Source organism: Ostrea edulis, chromosome 3 (assembly GCF_947568905.1).
Source record: "Ostrea edulis chromosome 3, xbOstEdul1.1, whole genome shotgun sequence".
NCBI classification, from domain to species: Eukaryota; Metazoa; Mollusca; class Bivalvia; order Ostreida; family Ostreidae; genus Ostrea; species Ostrea edulis.
This window is the reverse complement of record NC_079166.1, coordinates 18,655,477-18,677,800: the sequence shown is the minus strand read 5'-3', so window position 1 is coordinate 18,677,800 and position 22,324 is coordinate 18,655,477. Positions and strand designations below refer to the sequence as shown.

Below are 22,324 nucleotides of genomic sequence, written 5' to 3'. Positions count from 1 at the left end.
ACGGTAAAACATAAAGCCTACGCTATTGATTACACTGTGTATATCCAAATAGTCACATGGCATCTTTGATGTCGAAGTAAAAGTCGCAATGTTGAGGAAATCCACTTGACCCCCAATTAAAACCGGGTAATCTACTTCTCCTAAATACTCCATTTGGAGTCGCATTGCGTTATTTATCATAAATTATTCATACCGATTTACATAGGAAATGTTAGATATTATAAAATGATAGTTGAAAGAAGAGAATTTGTAATTTTGTTGTGATTTCCAAAAAAGTTGCGAAAACCACCATTTACAACTTGTTTGTTGGCCTTTACGTTAATGCTGGGTAGATTTTGTTTCACAAAAGATTGTAAATTATGCCTTAACAACAAGCAGAGACTCATGGTGGATGGGGATATTTGGTTTAATTTGTATATTAATATTCATTTACCGGACTATTTATCTCATTTATCTCACTAAATATGTATGCCTGTCAAATATTTTTATATTTTGTTTATTTATACACAGCGACAGCACCTGCTCATATGATCTTTTATGAACTTCACAAGTAGTTTGATTATTTCAATATATTGGTTACTTTTTCTGTTTAACTTTACGTATTGAATCAAGTTATAAATTCCTACAGACATGTCCGAACTGTTTAAGAACAGATCGAAGAGTTTATAAGAGACATTTCCCATAACCTGATCATCTAAGTATTCATTGTCAACAAGTACCAATGTCACAAAGGAATGATGCTTCAACACGATCGGGATGACTATGTGGGGAGACCCATTACTTTATACAGTGGATCCATTACTTCATTGCGGACTCATCTAGCGACTCAATTTTCTGTTGAGAAAGGTTAGATTCCTGGTGACAGCATTGCAGCCTTTGTACAGGTTTCATACCTCCCCAAAATTTTCCCAGTCCTCTTCTCTGAAAGCTGGGAGAATCTGAAGAAGAGAAAAAAAAAAAAGAGATAATCATCAGGAATAATGACTTTTTAAAATGGCATAAAATCCAGCAGCGATTTTCACACGACTTTGACAAGGTTATTGTTTTAACTGCTAGGCTGCCCCAGCCTGTAACATGGGTGTTCCCCAGGTGGAGAGGCGTTAAGTTTCTCCTGGGCAATGAATGTGCGATGATATCTCCAATGATATCTTGAAGGTATTCTTTTGGTTGACTCTTCCACAATTAAAAGTCAGCGAATTTGTTACTTTAGCCATGAATGGGGTGGTGTAGGTTTCACCGAACTGTCGATAATTATCCCAGGAAATCAATGAAATGCATAAACTGTTTTGAAAGTGTGACCACCGAGGAACCCACCGATATACCGCAGATAAAGAATGAATTATGGGATAGACGTCTTGCTGTTTTCACTTTTAGTGTACTTTTAGATTTATGAGATCTTAGAAAATGCAAGCATTCATTTTTTTTCAACATGGAAATTAATTTAAAAACAGAGACAAATTGTTCGTATTATTTGTATTTGATCATAGTGTATCCTGATGTCCACAAGTTTATAGAAGCAAATGGTGGTGGTTTTTAATTGCAACAAATTAATGGGGGCTTTTTTTGTTGTTGTTTTTTTTTTTTTTTTTTTTATAAAAGCCAAATTCTTATGAAGATGTGCATCTTGATTTCTTTCTGAAAATTTTGTCATTAATAAAACTTATAGAAAAGTAAATTAAACTCATAGAAGATGATCATACAGTAGATGGAAAATTTCCACATCCACTCAATGAATCTGGGGGGTAGATCTGTTTCCACATTCACTCAATGAATCTGGGGGGTAGATCTGTTTCCACATCCACTCAATGAATCTGGGGGGTAGATCTGTTTCCACATTCACTCAATGAATCTGGGGAGTAGATCTGCTTGTATTTTTTTTTTCTATAATGCCGACACCTTTCATTGAGAGACTGTCATTTTAAGGGTTTTTTTAAATGTAGATTATATTACTAAGCATTCTTTTCTTCTTCATGTAGAAATTATCACAGTCATATATAAAATTGTATATATAAACATTTTCAAGGTCATTTTAATGTCTTAATTTGAAGATTTTCTTGTCATTGGACATCATATTTAATAGTTTCTTTTCCATGTTATACGAGTTGTGTGTGGATTAAACTACATGATTTGAACTTAATGGTTTGAAAATGGTGGAGCAGAGTTAATGAAGACAAATATTTTTACCTTGAAACTGTGATGCCCGAGATGTACATGGGAGGCTATGCCTAATCATGTAATAAATTCTAATAAATTCTTTTGAGTCTATCAATAGAATTTGTTTAAATTAAGTACTAATGGTGTACTATATGTGATGCATGCATGATTATTCTTAAAGAGCTGCTAATTGGCTGAGGAATAAAAAATAAAATTCCCATTTGCATATTTGAATTAGTTCTCGCAAAAACAAAGTAAATTGAGAAAACAAGCAGCATCCACTTCAGATGATAAATGTGAATATTGTGACAAATTTCAAAATGCTCTGCATCACATTTGATGATTGTCTGCATAATTATGACCCGCAATGATGATTTGAAACACTTAACAAAATTACCCCTCTTCTCGGCATGGTCTTTAACTCCCAAAATTTGGTCTTACGTCTTTTTTACCTTAAAAAATTGCAGTTAATTTCTAATCGTGTTAGAGATTTAGAGGAAACTGTTCCTATTAAGTCCTGCCCTGTGCATTTCTTATTGATTAATATTTGATTCTCTGTAGAATTTGATTAGTCTTGATTTCCGATGAAACCATTTAATTACTGTAGGTAATGAAATTTTGCCATGGAAAACCTCAATTCACCACCAAGGCTAGGAAACGAATGAGAAAAATGATCTCCATATTCAGCCGGATTCTTTTTTTATCCAGACGGTTTTGTTGAGTGAAGAATGGCTTTTCCCTTAAATGAAAATTGTTTGTACGAGGTTAATGGTCACTATTGCTAGAAAGAGACAATCTGAGCGAGAAGTGTAGTACCTTTCTGTTGATTTTAATCAAATTAATATTGATTTCAATCGTTAGTGTTTCAGTGGTTAATTTTCAATTATCAGTATAAATTCCAGTTCTTCTATCTGAAATTCAAATATTAATCTCTCTTTAGGGTTTGTTTTATCTGATAGTTTTGACAAGATAATAACTTAAAAAATTCCTCGTGTGTATTAAAAGCAAGGGGAAAAAAATTATTTATTTGACTCGCAACACAATTAAAAGAATATTTTTTGTTAGAAAAACCCCAAAAATGTGATATGATAAAGCGATCATGGGAATTTTCACCAGGAGAACCGGCGGAACAAGGGATAAGAAATCAACAGACAAAGTAGACAATGGATAAGAAATTCATGGTATTGTTAGCTGCTTTTCCTTGTCGCTGTGAAACTGTTATCTTAGCTGCCTATCAGTCAACTGAACTCCCACTGCTCGAAGAGTCCGTGTACCTTGCTCTATCTTAGTTGTTATCATTTTTATATCAATTTCATAAAACAGGAAATTTTATTGTAAAAAATTTACTTGTTGCCACTTTTTTCCCTCACATTTTGACTTTACAAATAGTTTTGGGGTTTCAGGCAGTACAGTGAAATACACATTATCCGCAGAAGGGAAATAATATCACTAAAAATACAAAATGAAAGAATTTTCAAAATCTTTGAAAAATTGTACCGGGTATTATAGGTTTTATGAATACTATTTCTAAGGTAATATGTTCAACTAATTTGCACCTGTCTCTCTTTCTGAGATCACTGTTCACAATTTAAATTGAAATTTCAGATTCTTTTAAGTCATATAGATTAATTATTGAAGATGAGGAATATGAAAAAAAAGAAGCCCAAATAGAAAACTGAAATGTTCAATCCCTGTAGAGCTAATGGCTACCAGACTTGAAGAGGCGAGCAACTGTCTTTTTTTCTCTCATCAATATACTCAATAAACTACTCAATATTTGATTTTGATTCCGTCCAACACATTTTTTTCAATCTGAGCGAGTCATAGTCTTTCAGTCGGACTGAATTGTAACAATTTATCTCTTTTCACCTAGAGCAGCGTCAAAGTTGAAAGGAAAGTTGTTTGAAATCTATTTTTTTCTTGTTGAGTACATATCGATGTTTTGTGCGAGCCTGTAATTGAAAACAATTAGCAACTCACTTGAGCACCATGCAGTTTATGAATATGAACCTAATTGACTAAGGATGGATCTGATTTTTTCTCTTATATGTAAACAGAATTTGTTAATTGTATCTTTTCAGTGATTCTTTGAGATGATATTGATGAAATGGAAAACGATTTGCAATCCATCTGTTCCTTTTCCAGCCCAGTTAAGATCACACAGGTAAAATAAAGATTTGAGAAGCATATAACCAGCTATCTTGAAATATGATATGAAGTGAAATTCTGCCACTTTCTCCATGAAAATAAATCTGCATGAACATCTATGTATAAGCCTTTAATTGGAGAATATTTTTACAATCACAATATCTCATTGCAAAATATATATTCTGGTTTACTTGATGATTTTGAGAATAAAGTAAAATTGATTAGCAGGTAGAACTAGCGCTCTTCATATTTATACCATTTCTACCTGTTAAGTCAAATTTGCTTTTTAAATTACTCTAAAAATCTACAGGCAAACCAGCGTATATCTTAGAAATTGGCAAAACATTCTTTGAAATATAGATAGAAATGAAGTGGATGCATGCATGATTTTTCTCCCTACACCATCAATAAAAATTATTTATCATCAGAAGTATGATCAGCTGATCAGTGTATCGAGTAATTTTCTGAAAAGTTCAAATTACTGTTGGACGAAGGGGAATTGTACAATCACTTAATTCTGTAATGACCTGAATCATATTGCTACTGAATAAAAGTTCCCCTGGGAAGGTAAACTTACCAGTGTATATGTATAATTAAAGAATCAATTTTTATCATTAAAATTTAAGCAGTAAATTGAATCAAATCTGTTTGCTTTTTTCTTTGGCATTGTGACGACAAATATGCAAATGCAGACACAGGTCACTCTTAAAATGAGTCTGATTCTTTCATTAGAATTTTATTGTCCTATACATTGTGAAAAGCAGATACAGTGTTGCCTAAATCAAACCAGTTTTTAATGATATTCATTGAAAATTTTCAATTATAAATTCATTGGCTTTAAAATGAAGGGTTACAGACTCGTTAGAACTAATTTGATTCATTGAATGTGATCAAACTTGTACTTGTCTTCCGAGAAGCCAACAAGCAAGAAATTAACATTTTCAGATGTTAAATGAAGAGATTCACAATATAATCAAAGGAGTTGTTGTATTTTGGTCATACTCGAAACGCTTCTGATCGGAGCCTAGTCTGACAGTTTTATTTACTTGAAATCATGTGATGAAATTCTTTGACACTTGGAATGGTGAACATTCAATTTTGAGTTTAGTAATAGTCATTTCAGGGGTGTTTTGCTAGTCATTGATTCGAGGTAATAAGTGTGTAGTTCCATGTCTGTTAACTGCTATTGACACAGGGCACTGCATTTAAATTGTTAAAAGCCACCATTCCTAGTATGCTTAGGACTCTATAAAATGATTATTACTCATAATAAGGTATTTAAAAGTAATAAAGATAAGCTTTTCCCTTATGTAATTTTAACTGTTGTATGAGATACATTCAATATGGTGGTGTCAAGAGGCATTTCTTAATCATAGCATACAGACTGTACAGTTACATAGAGTACACATTATAACACACAGACTGTACAGTTACATAGAGTACACATTATAACACACAGACTGTACAGTTACATAGAGTACACATTATAACACAGACTGTACAGCAACATAGAGTACATATTATAACACAGACTGTACAGTTACATAGAGTACACATTATAACACACAGACTGTACAGTTACATAGAGTACACATTATAACACAGACTGTACAGTTACATATAGTACACATTATAACACACAGAATGTACAGTTACATAGAGTACACATTATAACACACAGACTGTACAGTTACATAGTGTACACATTATAACACACAGACTGTACAGTTACATAGAGTACACATTATAACACACAGACTGTACAGTTACATAGAGTACACATTATAACACACAGACTGTACAGTTACATAGTGTACACATTATAACACACAGACTGTACAGTTACATAGAGTACACATTATAACACACAGACTGTACAGTTACATAGAGTACACATTATAACACAGACTGTACAGTTACATAGAGTACACATTATAACACAGACTGTACAGTTACATAGTGTACACATTATAACACAGACTGTACAGTTACATAGAGTACACATTATAACACAGACTGTACAGTTACATAGAGTACACATCATAACACAGACTGTACAGTTACATATAGTACACATTATAACACACAGACTGTACAGTTACATAAAGTACACATTATAACACAGACTGTACAGTTACATATAGTACACATTATAACACACAGACTGTACAGTTACATAGAGTACACATTATAACACAGACTGTACAGTTACATATAGTACACATTATAACACACAGAATGTACAGTTACATAGAGTACACATTATAACACACAGACTGTACAGTTACATAGTGTACACATTATAACACACAGACTGTACAGTTACATAGAGTACACATTATAACACAGACTGTACAGTTACATAGAGTACACATTATAACACAGACTGTACAGTTACATAGAGTACACATTATAACACAGACTGTACAGTTACATAGAGTACACATTATAACACAGACTGTACAGTTACATAGAGTACACATCATAACACAGACTGTACAGTTACATATAGTACACATTATAACACACAGACTGTACAGTTACATAAAGTACACATTATAACACAGACTGTACAGTTACATATAGTACACATTATAACACACAGACTGTACAGTTACATAGAGTACACATTATAACACAGACTGTACAGCAACATAGAGTACATATTATAACACACAGACTGTACAGTTACATAGTGTACACATTATAACACACAGACTGTACAGTTACATAGTGTACACATTATAACACACAGACTGTACAGTTACATAGAGTACACATTATAACAGACTGTACAGTTACATAGAGTACACATTATAACAGACTGTACAGTTACATAGAGTACACATTATAACACACAGACTGTACAGTTACATAGAGTACACATTATAACACACAGACTGTACAGTTACATAGAGTACACATTATAACAGACTGTACAGTTACATAGAGTACACATTATAACACACAGACTGTACAGTTACATAGAGTACACATTATAACACAGACTGTACAGCAACATAGAGTACATATTATAACACAGACTGTACAGTTACATAGAGTACACATTATAACACACAGACTGTACAGTTACATAGAGTACACATTATAACACACAGACTGTACAGTTACATAGAGTACACATTATAACACACAGACTGTACAGTTACATAGAGTACACATTATAACAGACTGTACAGTTACATAGAGTACACATTATAACACACAGACTGTACAGTTACATAGAGTACACATTATAACACAGACTGTACAGCAACATAGAGTACATATTATAACACAGACTGTACAGTTACATAGAGTACACATTATAACACACAGACTGTACAGTTACATAGAGTACACATTATAACACAGACTGTACAGTTACATAGAGTACACATTATAACACACAGACTGTACAGTTACATAGAGTACACATTATAACACACAGACTGTACAGTTACATAGAGTACACATTATAACACACAGAATGTACAGTTACATAGAGTACACATTATAACAGACTGTACAGTTACATAGAGTACACATTATAACACAGACTGTACAGTTACATAGAGTACACATTATAACACAGACTGTACAGTTACATAGTGTACATATTATAACACACAGACTGTACAGTTACATAGAGTACACATTATAACACACAGAATGTACAGTTACATAGAGTACACATTATAACACAGACTGTACAGTTACATAGTGTACACATTATAACACACAGACTGTACAGTTACATAGAGTACACATTATAACACAGACTGTACAGTTACATAGTGTACACATTATAACACACAGACTGTACAGTTACATAGTGTACACATTATAACACACAGCCTGTACAGTTACATAGAGTACACATTATAACACAGACTGTACAGTTACATATAGTACACATTATAACACACAGACTGTACAGTTACATAGTGTACACATTATAACACACAGACTGTACAGTTACATAGAGTACACATTATAACACACAGACTGTACAGTTACATAGAGTACACATTATAACACAGACTGTACAGTTACATAGTGTACACATTATAACAGACTGTACAGTTACATAGTGTACACATTATAACACAGACTGTACAGTTACATAGAGTACACATTATAACACAGACTGTACAGTTACATAGTGTACACATTATAACACACACACTGTACAGTTACATAGTGTACACATTATAACACAGAGTGTATAGTTACATAGAGTACACATTATAACACACAGACTGTACAGCTACATAGAGTACACATTATAACACAGACTGTACAGTCTCACTCAGGTATATGTAGTTGTGGGTGGGAGTCTTATTTAGTCTCACTCAGGTAGATGTTCTGAGGGGGATGTTGGGGTTGGAGTCTTATGGAATCTCTATTGGATAGATGCTATAGTGAGGAGGGGTGTTGTTGCGAGTCTTAATTTAGTTCCCCTTGGATAGATACGGTTCGGGGGGGGGGGGGGGGGGGGGTTAGTCTTATTTAATCTCCCTTGGATTAATGCTGTTGTTAGGGGGTGTTGATTGGAGTCTTATCTAGTCCCCCTCAGGATGATGCTGTATGGGTTGGTGGGGGGGGGGGATTCTTATATAATTCTCCTCAGGGAGATGCTGTTGTGTGGGGTTAGTTGAAATTTTATCTGATAATCTCCCTTGGGTAGGTGCTGTTGATGGTGGGGGTGGGGGTGTTGAATGAAGTCATATCTAGTTCCCTCTTCGGATAGATACTGTTGCTAACTTGTGGGTGATGGAGTCTTATTTGGTTCCCACCTTGGATAAATGTTGTGTGGGGGGCAGGGGGAGTCTTTTGTAGTCCCCCCCATCAGGTAGATGCTTTTGTGTGGGTGGGTGAAGGGAGGGGGAGTCTTATTTAGTCCCCTTCGGGTTGATGTTGTGTGTGTGCAAAGACACGGAGAGTATTATCTTGTTCACCTTGGGTAAATGCTATTGTGTGTGTTGGTTGGGGAAGGGTAGTCTTATCTAGTCCCCCTCAGGTAGATACTGTTGTATGTGGGGGGGGGATCTAATTTAGTTCTCCTTGGGTAGATGTTGTGTGTTGGAGGGGGAGGGGAAATCTTACTTAGTCCTCCTTGGTTAGATGCTGGTGTGGGTGGGGGAAGGGGGAGTCTTATTTAGTCCCCCCGCAAGTAAATGATGTTAGTGGGATGAGAATGTATGGGGTTTCCCCTCCAAGTTGTATCACTGCTTTTGATTTTTATTTTTATTTTCACTTTGGTTGGGCAGAATGGTTCAATCCTAAGTTTTGTTATCCCGAAAATTTACCTTAATGATGCCATGGACTTTGAGGGAAGATTTTAAAATGAAAATTGACCTTATGTATGCCATGAACCTTATTTATGGCATTGACTTTGAGGGAGAATTTTAGAAATCTTTGAAAACTGTTGATCCATATATATACTCTTGTTCATAAGTTTAATGAATTGATAGAATGAGGAAGAATTTTTACACAAACACACAGCCTTTCTGTAAGATTGAAAACTGGGGGTATTTATTACTCAGAAAGAGTTGATATTCATACAGCTATATCAGCTGGTGCTCAGTTGTTGGAGTGAGGAAGAAATTGGGAAGAGTATGAAAATTTTCCAAATTTCAGATTTAATCTGATTGTCTATCAATGCTGTACATAGAATCTGGCTTACTATTGTCAGTTTCGACAGTCAAATTTGATACATTTGCTGGTTGGTTTCATTGAGATCTAATTTCGCATGCATTAGGAAGATTCATAGAAGGCGGTCTTAAATGGTTACAGTTGATCAGCGATTCAGTAAAATAACAAAAGAACAAAAAAGAAGAGACAATTGCAACTACCCATTATGATTCGGGGCCCCTCATGCATGCGAAGACTTTTATCTATTATTCCCTATCAAAAAATTCTTTGGGGTTTTTTAATTAGCAGACAAGAAACAGAAGGAAGATCATTTTAATTTTTTTGCCCCGCTGTCTCCAGCTTAATGTAGATGAATTTGAAAAAAGAAGTGAAATTGTAAAAGAAAATTTTTGGCAACTATTTATGTAATCATGACAGGTTGTCACTTGCCAAGTGAAAACGACCAAGTTGTGCAACAGGAGGATGCTGCAAGTAGGTGCATTTTGTGCATTTTTTTTTAATTTTTGCTAACAAGTAATTTTGGAAATGTACTTATTTTGCTCAGTGAAAATTTGTATAATTAACCTACTGTGACAGAAGTTTTGAGAGTGAAATTTTATACATTAATTTCATTTTGAGATTGATTTGCATAGTACTTGATGCTGGTACTTCTTAAAAGCTTCATAGTTATGACCATGAAAATAAAGTTGTTCATTTTCTATACTGGGTGTATTCAGTGCAAATAAGATGGAAAAGAGAAGAGAAAAAAATGCTATCATAGCTCTCACACAAAGGTAGTGTTTCTTTTGAATTTTGTTTTTTTTTTTATTATTTTAATAAACTTGCATTTTAAAAGAGTTTTTAAAAGAAAAGATATTGACTGAAAGTATAGAATAACAAAATTACCCAGTGAAGCAGATTGTTTTTTCTTTTTGCTCTATGCCATGTTTACACTTAACACCATCGATGGTGAAGAGATGGCTGTCACGGGTGTCCCTCCTTAGAAAGGGTAATCAAAGATAGAAAAACAAGTGAAAATTGAAACTATCGGGCTTGTCAGGAGTCCTTAAAAGAAACGTTTTGTGTTTGTTTGAAGAAAGGATGTGAATCTCTCTGGGTTAGGGACAGTACAATGGGATAAATGAATACGGAGAAGGTGTAGCGAAATCGCTTAGAACGTTATCGCCCCCTTACTCATAAAAGAAATCCATAATTTGATATTAGGGGTCTTTAAGAGTGAAAAATGTTACAAAATTTATCTGTTGTGTGATCTTGACTTTGTTTTCCTGAGGTGCATGAGAGAATTCTTTAAAAGCGTGAACTGTTTTAAATGTTTGGATTGTAAAGACAGATTTATGGTCTCCAGGCAGCTTCGTGGATAGGAAGCATGTGATAGGGTTTCATCATCTTTAACGCGCTTCTCCCTAAACTGAAAATGCACATTGGATTCGATTTCAGCTATGCACACAATTTACCTCTCTGTCTGTCGCAATAAGGTGATTTTTCAACTCCTCGTTGCTCAATAAATACCCTTTTCCATTAAAGAAAATTTGAATTTGAAAAAACACCTGAATTTGTTTTTCCCAATGTGACGAAAATTTATGGTGAAATTGTGAGACGTTGAAATGCAAGCACTTTTCTTACGCCTGAAAATGAAGAGAAAGAAAGACAGAACAAATTATTTGCTGGGTTTCTTTCACTTTTTATTACAGCTTTATAAAGTAAAACTGGCTCAAATTTCGCTGCGGAATGTCGCACCATTTCTCTGTAAACCCAAAAGGTGTTGACTGCTTCTTATAGTAATTTAAAATAAAAAGCAATGTTAACCTTCACTTCTGTATTAAGAGACAATCAGAAGACCCGCACAAAAAAAGAGATAATCGAAAACTTCTTGTATCTCAAGCAAGATTTGTTATGTATCAGATAGAGACAAGTTTCTGGTTTCTTTCTGTGCAAGAAGACACGGAACGGGTGAAATTCAAAATCTCTCACTGATATATCACCTCTCAAAACCGGGTTTCTCTGGGGTCCTTCTTTGTCCCTGTTGTTTTAGCCGTGTGAGGTGTTTGCCCAGAGTCAAGGTACAATGTGATTGCAGACAGTCTCTGGAGATTTCATCTGACTCTTTAACATGCACTTTCAATACATTTAAGGGGTTTAAACTTTCCTCCAGTATAGAATGATCACATGAAGGTCACTTTCTCAAAGTCATGAATAGGAAGAGTGGTGAATCAAATTCAAACAATTATTTATGGTTATTTTTAATAACTTCCAAACACTGAAGTACATAAATAACTGCTGAATTATAATTTTTTAAAAATATTATAAGGTGGATTGAGTGAATGAAGAACAGGCTAAAGAGTTAAATATACGTTTATTTCACCAGGGAGCATGTACATTTTGAACAATGTACCAGTAATATTATATTCATGCAATAGTTTTCCCTTATAATTAGTATATTGTGCTTTAGCAAATCGGGCTCCTCCCTAATTATTTGTAATTCTTTAATCTGTGTGAAAATAAACCCAAGTTAAAAGACAATGACGGCGTCTGATTTTTTTCCCTAGGTTGTCAACTCGCTCTTCTTGCCTCAATCATTGTAATACTGATAATTGCAGAAATAATTTCTGGAGCTTCCAATCAATTTCTTCATTAAAAAAGGCTCAAACTCTCTCCCTTTCTAACATTACGTCTCTAGATTTTTTTGAATACCTTGAACTTGTAATTTACAGTGAAATAATCCTCACACAATTGGTGAAATTAACTGTCATATTTTGAAAGATTATGATATCATCTTTATAATGGTGCTAATTTTCCCTGAGTTTCATTTCAATTTTAAAATTGATTTGGCATTGAGGATATCTACCAGAGAAATGGAGGCTTTTCACAAGAACTATTCAAAGAGACACCACTAATTACTGCGGGCGTATTATGATCACATTTAGAAATTAAGAGTTATTACCATTTTAGTCTGGGATGGCTTTTGTCACTTCCACTGGTAAGGGTCTTGTACCAACTTCAAAGAGGTCATTTTCAATTTGTTTTCAGTATTTTCAATGACCCAAATGTTTACATTTGCAAAAAATATGACAACTTTTCTCGAGTTTTTTGTTATATTTCTCTTTCTTTGTATTGAAGAAATCTTATCAGTTTGATAGCCTCACAATTTAAAAGGTATGTTAAATACATTTAATTCTACAAATTCCAACCTTTTTGGTTCTTCTTTTCAGCTTATTTGTAAAACAGTGTGACTCTACGCAAATTATAGAATAGAAAACTGGGTTTGGATTTCTCATTTTACGTCAAATTGCCGAATAATTATATAGTACATTGGAAGAGATGTGAAAGTCACTTCGGACTCGATAACATTACCAAAAAAATTATGTTTCTGTATAAATTATTCAAATAAAATCTTGCAGATGAATGTACACATAGTTTTTAATGATGTTTTCATGCGACATTGTTAAAATTTGTTAAGGGTTTAGTCATACGTTGATTGTACCTATTTTCCCAGCAACTTGCAACTCTTGCAAACTCTAACAAGGGGAGCAGATTTGTCATCGTGAGATTTTTTCTCTCTCTACAATACCTTGACTTGATCTCCATTCACTACGCTATCTATCGGAGCAGCCTGTCACAAAAGTGCTTGGAAATTTAACCTGCATCTCGATCATACCTGAGTGACGGACGAGAGACAAAAGTTGACACATGATGCAGAACCCCAGCTTTTGTTCCTGCCTCGATTTTTTTTATTTCTCCATTCTTTTTTTCTCCCCCAAACAAGTATAAGTGAACAAACTGAGGCTCACCCAATCTTCATCTAACGGTTCTAGAAAACACATCTGAAGCAGCAGGTTAACTTTTTATATTTTGGGCTCTAAAACAGGAACATTTCTTGCATAAGGGTGACACATAAAAGACTTTTAAGAAGCTGAGGGCTTTTTTTTTTTTTGGTTTTTGCGAACTTTTGTTTTCCGCCATGCCTGATGTCACAGCTACATCTGATGTGGATATTACAAATCTTTCAGACACGGAGAAGAGCGATTCTGAATTTAGTCACACCGATGCAGGTTAGACATTTTGTTTTTAAGAAGGCATCACAGGTCAAAAAGCAATTAAGTGTAAGGGTCTTTATTATTTTTTTTGGGGGGGGTTATTTTTCGAACCTTTATTTATTTTTGATTGATTATGTTGTGAAATATTATGAGTTTTGTGCATGGAAATGAGACAGTATAATTTGTTAGTGTTCTGTCAAATGGTGGGGACATGCATGGCCCCTATCAACTTTGTACCCCTCTAACTAGGGATTAACTCAGTAACTTAGAAGATTAAAGAAATTGGATTGGTAATAATAAACTAAACAAGATATTATTGAGGGAAATTGTTTTTAAAATTTTTAAATTCAAACAACATAACATTCGTGCCAAGTTGCTGTACAAAATAGCTGAAGAAACCTTGCTTCATTGGCTTAAAACAATCAGTGCACAATGAAAATTGTATAGATTTATTAAGAAGGAGGACTCCTGATAGGTATCAAGAAAAAATTGTCAATCCCCTGGTCTTTATGAAAGCTTGCTTATTTGTCCTATTAAAGGGATATATTTGATTGTTTGTGTAGATAACTCGTATTATCATTTCCCATCTGAAACACTTTGTTACATATATACTTAATGATCGTAGATCTAGTTTCTTTTTTAATTGTTCGTTATGTGCAACAAGGGATCCACTTAATTCAAACCTTTGCTTGCCCTGGATCAGTAAAATAAACTTGTTTCATCTGATAAGTCTTTTAGAATATACCATTTAGTATTGTGCTTGCTTATGAGTGTTTTAATTACTAATCTAACATGCAAGTTGTCATTTTATTGAATTTTATCAACTCTTTGGAATACCTTAATCTTTTAAGGGTGAAGGAAAAATCTTTGAAACATATATTGGGCAATTCAAAGACTGCATGAATAGTTGAATTCCATTAAACAATTAGGAGGTCCTTTGGCCCTTTTCTTTTAAAAAAATCTTACAATTAAGATGAAATCTTTAAGACTGATTCATTTGTAAATCTTTGCTTATATATTTCTGAATGATCAAAACTAAGTATATACATAGGTGGTGAGCCTTGCATTCTAACTCATGGTGCAGTGGCACTATAAGTGAAGTATGCTTACTCTGAAGTGAAAGTGAAAACTGTTAGTGATTATGTGCATTCTGTTTAACCGTACGTTTTATTTCTCCATGTGCAGATATTATCACGGAACTGTCTCAGTTGGCATTGTGCTTTTAAACAGCTCCTATATACACAGATAAAATGTCACCCATCTCCTTAAACATGTTGATGGATGATGCCATAGCCATTTGTAACTCAGAAACTTGAATGCACACAGATATTACTTTTTATGCTTTATAATAGAAATTTCAGTGAAATTTAATCGGGGGTGAGTTTGATTTCAGTTTTGAGAATATAATCTTTTTTTATGAACTTGTTTTAAATCTGTGTGGAATATGTTGATACAGATTCAGCGTCACGATCACCTGATCACGGTGCCATCAAGTGCTGCTCGGATTAGATACAGTCCCAACAATATCAAACAAACGCAACTCTTTTCATTGCATCCCCCCCTCCATCACTCTTCAACTTCTCTCCTTCTTTCTCTCATTTATATGCCCTGAAATAAAAGACTGGGAGCATTTTTTTTCCATATTTGAATTATACAAGGTTGAGACTTCATACTTGGTGAACCAAAAGGTCAAGGTTAAAGATATCTTAGTGATGAAGGTCAAGGTCAAATTTTCCTCAAATTGTGCATCACCATGGTAGAGGGCATCATGTGTTTCCACCGATATTGGTTGGGGGCATTATATTTCACTAATAAAATGTGTTTTTACCAATATTATAGCAGCTTTTTACATCAAATCATATCATGGATTAAACCACATTCCTCCCCTATCAGAACCTCACTCCCACTTTCCTTTTCATTTATTAAAACTCAGTTTCTGGTCAATTACTTTTAAATGAAGCTGATAATTTCCTCTCAATTTGCCCCTGAGCATGGAAGGGATATGAAGCTGGCATCTATGTTAAGTTTATCTTTATGGACGGAGTAAATCTTTTTAAAATATCAAGAAATCCACAGAAATTTATTTTTCTATCTTTAATCAAGGTTTGACTTTTGACTTTGATGCAAGAAAAGCAGGAGGAAGTGAGAAGATAAGAATGTATAAGGGCATTACGTTATCGTGAAAAAAATCATAAGCGTGGTTCGTTGGATCAGCAGGTTTGGTTGTTTATAACGGACAGTGTAGAAAGAACGAAGTATCAAAATGAAAGTACACATGGTGCGCCCCATGGAGGACGACCAGTTCTAAACAGGAATCTGCTCAGATTGATGCCAAGATAGCACACAACAAATAGCATCAGAAAACATTTATAATAAAAAAAAAAGCAGGGATGATGTATATTTATTTTTCTTTGCCATTTTGTTGATAGGTGTATCATGTATCATTTTGGAACAGGTGAGGATTAAAGTGGGGGAGGGGGGTGTCGACACGTAGACTGGACCGATCCTGCGATAGTATCCCCCTCCTTCAAAGGATCTTTAGAGTGTAATGACCTTTGAAATTAACATCTGATATTGAAAAATTGGGGAAAGCCTTGATTAACTTGTTTAAAGAGGATTTCAACCAGTTAATGCTAATTTACACAGAATTAAGAAAAGCTTCAGAGCACATCTCTTTATCATTGATAAACTGTTTGAAAATACAAGTACACAGCAGATTATATGAATTTTGTCATTTTTTAAAATTTAATATTGACTTCATGTTGTTTCCTAAGAAATTAACCCACTCAGATCCCTCATTATCCACCCCTAAGAAATGTTTAAAAATATTGATTTTGTTGTACACAAGAAAAAAATAGTTTCTATATCTGAAACCCATGTAACAAATAATAATAAGATTTGTTTGTTCTTTTCTCACTATCTAACTACCATCACATGAGGAAGAGGATGTAGCAAATCGTCAGAATTATTTATCAGGAAGGACATGTGCGGTACACAATGCGTAAATAAACACCAGCAATATACCCCAGCAGCTGCCCCTTTTAGGGCTGTGGTCTTATGATTAACACACTTAAGGTTAAATGTACAGCTACTTATCTATGCATTATGGATTTAAGTTTCACAGAGGTTGTAATTTTTTTTTTTTTTAATATCAAAATTTTTAACTGAAATTGCAAATTTTTTGCTAAAGTAAATATCGAAAATGATTCCAATCTTGCATATTTGTCATCCGTTACAAACAGCCTCTTAACTATGTAAATTCACATTAGTTATTTGAAAGAAGAACAAAAATCTGTTAAAAAAGAGATCTTTTTGTGCTTGTTGATGCAGTTGATTTTAGACCCATTGTATTTTATACACCTTTTCTTTTGTTATCTGATCACATGATCATTAATGGCCTATCAGCAGCCAAATCTTTAAAGATTTAAATATATTATCAGGCATGCTATGATGCGACATTGCTTTCTTATATGAATTCTGATGGAGTGTCGATTTGGGATCTTTAAACATAAAACAGGCTTATCTTCACTAGAAGACGATAGCATTTAGCTATCTGAGCATTAACACAGAATTTGAATTAGCTTTTATTTGCCAAAAAAAAAAAATAAAGAAGAAATATTGAGATAAAATATTGTAAATTATGAAATGGTGAACATAGAGGTCTTCTTTTGGTGTGTTTTGCAGGTTTTTATAATGGATTGTTATATTCGTTATTGATGATTCAACTTTCAAAGCGGCAATAAAACGCAACACGCACTGTTGAATTTAAATCCACCTTTACTATAAAAACGTTATTATGAAGGTTCACTTTTATTCAGTTTGTCTAGCGACCTGTCACATTAATTGATACTCTAGGTACAACAATGCAGGGAAAACATTGACATCAATTAGAGATTTCAATTTCTGTATGGCTAAAACAGGAATTAATTGCAGAAGCCCTAATCTGTTTCTGTCACTGTCATTAAAACCAGACAAAATAAACACAGCAGAGCGTTGGAGAGCTCTTTTATGTACAAAACAATAGGAAGCAACATATCGTGGGTCCACTCTCCTTGCTGATGTGCGGGTCTCCGCAGTGAATCTTCTGAGTCTCCAGAGCTTTTTACATGCTCAAAATCATATGATCCAATATCTTCATCAGCTCGTAACCGCAGTCAAGTGGCTGGACATTCCGGAAAGTTGTTTTTCTACATTAGTTTCTCGGGATACCTTATCTGTTGGCCTAATTGATTTGGTTTTGGAGGGGAGAGAAAATATCATGGTATGACAGAAACTCACCTGGTTTATTTGTTCATATTGCGGAAACTGTAAGATAAAAACGATATTGATACTTTTATGTTTTTTGGGAGAGTGGTCCCATGCTCTCCACGGAGAAGGGCTAAGCACCTATTGCCCACCTGGTCCAGTCTCTCAGACGGCCACTTGAGCAGGCTGCCGAGTCCATCATCTTCTCTACCGAGGAATGGGGTACCAGGAAAAACCACAGTCTATTAACACGAAGAGGGGATTCAGATTGTTATAGTGGATTCGTGATATTGAAAATCGAAAAGCCAAGATTGTTTGAGTCTTTGTCTTTATACAGATGACAATGCTTTTGTTTAAACTTCTCTTTAGAAAAAAGAAAAGTAAATCTGCATTTCTTTAGAGTTTTGATTTGCATGATTTTGAAGTTATGCTGTGGAAAGTTTTTATACAAAAAGAAAATGAAAACTGACAATCTTCTCCAGGGATGAACTGGCATTCCTGTAGAAGAAAAGTAGAGACAAGAGTTGTTCCCCTTTATGCACTTATTCACAGTACTTTGTTTTATTTACTTATTAATACAGAAATCATGCTACTGGGAATTTTTGTTCAGGTGTATATTTCTTGATATAAGATTCAAGTATATGGACAATAAAAATACTAAGTGTAAAAATAAAACTCCCTTTGTTATGAGGAAAGTTTGCATGATAGCATGTCGTAAAGTTGTTGGTCATTTGAAAATATTTCAAGGCTAATACTTTGTATTAGAATTGAATGAACATTTGAGTAAATAATGGAGACAGTGTTATTGCCAAATATTTAAACAGGATGAGAGTTTGAGAATCTTGGAGAAAGTATAATTATGGGTTATCGAAAGTGATATAATGGATACCATTTAAACGAAGTGACTCGGGTTTACCCAACAAAGAAGGTTTTTCACGAATGTGGTACATTGAAATCATGAACGTTTTTAGGGATATTTTTAAAAACGCATTCATTGAGGCTGTATATTTAATCTTTGTTTAAAAAATAAAAGTCGGTTTGAAAAATTCAAGAGCTCAATAAAACAGTCGCCAAAGAGGCTCAGTATCTGCCACTAAAAGCAATGCCTCTCGGGGAACTGAAGACAAAAAGCGCACAACGGTAAAAGAGGGGAGCAGGCTATGACTTTTGCGAATGACTTAAAATATATCGGTGTATCAGTTTTCCTCAAAAAGTGGTTGCTGAATAAGATAGGATATCTTTCGTAAATCACCTCGCTAATTGATACAAGCAATAATATAATTGTGTGGGGTATGGACCCCGCTTCTTCAGTGTCGTGTGGTTCCTCGTAAATGTCAAGATTTTACAGTCAATTCTATCATAACCTTGGCTCCACAAAACCAAAAAAACCTCTCTCCTCTGTAGATAACTCTCGTAATTATAGCCTTGGTAATTTCCTATATATTTATGTGTTTGAAGATTTTACTTGAGAAAAAATATAATTTTATCTGTGAGATTTTCATCGGACATTAAAAACAAGTTTTCTTCTACTGATTGAAAGGTCAGAGATAGACTCAGCTGTGCGTAAAGCATTTTATCATAGGAGTGGTTTTCATCAAACTGTATTTTACAATCATGTTTTTGAAAAATTTACATAATTTAAATTTTTTTTTTTTTTTTTTTTTTTAGAAATGTTATATTTTTTCCTCTGTTATTGTATTGTGGAATTAGTCAATTGTGACAGTGATGGTCAGGCTGAGGAGGAGGGGATGTGAATTCTTCCTAGAGCAGTGCTCCATCGTGATACAGCATCAGGCTTATCATGATAGTGAAATGTACATGAGTGTAAGCAGATAGATGGACAGACAGACAGACATAGTGGTCCACTCGTGATGTCTCGCATCTATAACAGAGTGTATCAGTATACGCTGTATTAGAACCGTAAAGCAGTAGATTGTCCTTCAGACATGTGGGGCCTATGCCTTACACCCACTCGCCCCGCGATGCATGGTATATGCCTGGCCTACTCCCCCCTCCCCAAAGTAGGTTTCTGTATTTTGAACAGTATATTAAAAGGTAACATGTTGTCACAAACAATTAAGGGCCAATCCATTAAGATAGAAATGAAAATCAATTTGTAGTTGAAATAAAAGTGTTCACTTTCCTAGAGAATGGGTGAGCAGTGGCAACATATGCAGAATATTAATTAAGTGCCACATCTTTTCATCCGTTTATCAGATAAACATTACACACAAGTATTATAAACACTAAATAACAATTTGTGGTCATTTGTTCCTACCTCGTTGTTGGTTTTCCTTTAGAAATGTCAATTTTTCAATACAGGTATTACGCAGACAACTCGTAAAATTGTACAAGTGCAACTAAACGATATGATATTGGACGGGTTTTATTATAATTATATTTGAACGGATGCAGCATTTCAGGAAATTATTGGCAGTGAAAGAGCTAATGTCTTTATTAAACAAGATAAAAGAGGTAAACCCAACCAACTTGTATTGTTATAGATGTAAAAAGGGAGATATGCTTTTTATAAGATAATAAAAATGGAGGTGTTATTCAAAACAAGAGATTTGAAACCTAATACTCCTGTATGATGTGAAAGAAAACAGACTTAGACCTTTGATGTCTTGTAATGTTTATGACAACAAACAACTATCTTGTCCACAGCTAACAGGTGTCCAATGAGGGCTTCACCTGAAAGTTTATCATGCAAAGTAAGACCTGTCCAGAAAATTGACTGCTCCAATTTAAGTACTAATGGGTGAAAATCTGATTATATAGATGAGATAAGGAGAGAGAAAAGAGTTTTTGTCTTATTTCACAGATCGGCAGCATCGCTAATCCTCGATTTAGTACTTGTTGCTATCAGGAAAAAGTCCAAAGTCATATGGACTCTGTGTGTGTTGGTTTGTGTGTGCTGGTTTCTCTTGGAAGTTGAGCTCATCAGAAGATTAGATAAATAATGTCCTAGCTTGTTTGTGTCTCACACATTTTCACCTATCAAAAGTTTTTTATTTTTTGAGAGGGGCTCAATATTTGTTCATCTGCAGTTCAGTGTGGTGGGATTGTGTTTGTTTATTTGGCTTGTTGCATATCACTTCTTTATCACAAAATACTTTTCTAGACATGTCCCCCACAATTTGATGGTTTTGGTCTTCTGATTTCTAGAAGGCAGCTATCTATTGGTGTCGAGTGATATATGCATTAGAAGGGGAATATTATATAATAGAACTAGGATTTTCCTCAAATAAAACATTTTTATTTGTATGCACATAGATAAACCTATCTGAAAATAACTTTCTGATTTTCACTGAGTGTGTGAGAGTGGAGGGGTATACAGATAAATTATTACACTCAATACTTTCGCCTGAAATTAAAGTCTACGGAGTAGATAAAAATTAATCCACTTTTCCACCTGAAGTTTGTGGTATTTCTTTATTAAAAAAGTTAAATTCATTCACATTGTCCAAAGTATTTCATTTGATACTGCAGCTCGACAGGTGCCATTGAGAGAAACAGAATTTATAGTCTCGGAACCAAAAGCCGTACAGCGACACTGCACACAGAAGCATATTAATGTGTATTCAGACAATTTGCACTTGTGAAAACTTAATCCCAGAGATTAAACACACACAGGATGACTTCACTTCTTAGGGATTAAAAGCGAGAAAACTTTAAGATTAAGATGTGAACATTGGGGTTAATTGAAACTAAAAGTAAATTTAATTTCAAATCTTAAAGGCAAGGTCCTGGGTAGGGGATTTAATCAGAATACTTATTTCGTACCTTCTCTAGGAAACCATTCATGAGAGGCTTCTCTCCCCACAAAAGGAGGATCGCGTTGTAGTCTAGAAGTTAGGCATTTTGTCACTAAGTATTTTTTATCACGAAACTTTAATCTCATGTGCATGCATGAAGCAAATCCTTTTAATTTTTTTTTTCATTAATTTTTAATATTTTTTTTTGTATATGTGTTACCTGTTGAAACACAAAATTATAACCTAGGCAGTCTGTCAGCTGATTTGATTGGTTGAGATGGGAGTGTGCATTGCTTTCCGTTTGAATTGCTGTCCCCCATCACTGCT

The 22,324-nt window shown here is 34.3% G+C and overlaps 1 protein-coding gene and 1 long non-coding RNA gene across 3 annotated transcripts in view; one reads left to right on the top strand and one right to left on the bottom strand.

Annotated features, from left to right (window-relative positions):
• Positions 1–902: 902 nt before the first annotated feature.
• Positions 903–22,135, bottom strand: LOC130053295 (uncharacterized). Its single transcript, XR_008801831.1, has 2 exons — positions 22,026–22,135; positions 903–938 (listed from the first exon to the last, which is right to left on the bottom strand). It is a non-coding gene; the product is annotated as an uncharacterized LOC130053295 (long non-coding RNA).
• LOC125674608 (PR domain zinc finger protein 1-like) overlaps positions 10,229–22,324 on the top strand; it is a 37,038-nt gene continuing 24,942 nt past the window's right edge. The window contains exon 1 of one of the 2 annotated variants that reach the window (XM_048911824.2): positions 10,229–10,431. In XM_048911824.2, the coding sequence (XP_048767781.2) occupies positions 10,371–10,431 (61 nt within the window). In that variant the 5' untranslated portion in view covers positions 10,229–10,370. Of the gene's footprint in view, positions 10,432–13,599; positions 14,010–22,324 lie in introns of those variants that run through there. The other variant, XM_048911823.2, reaches the window with a different exon arrangement.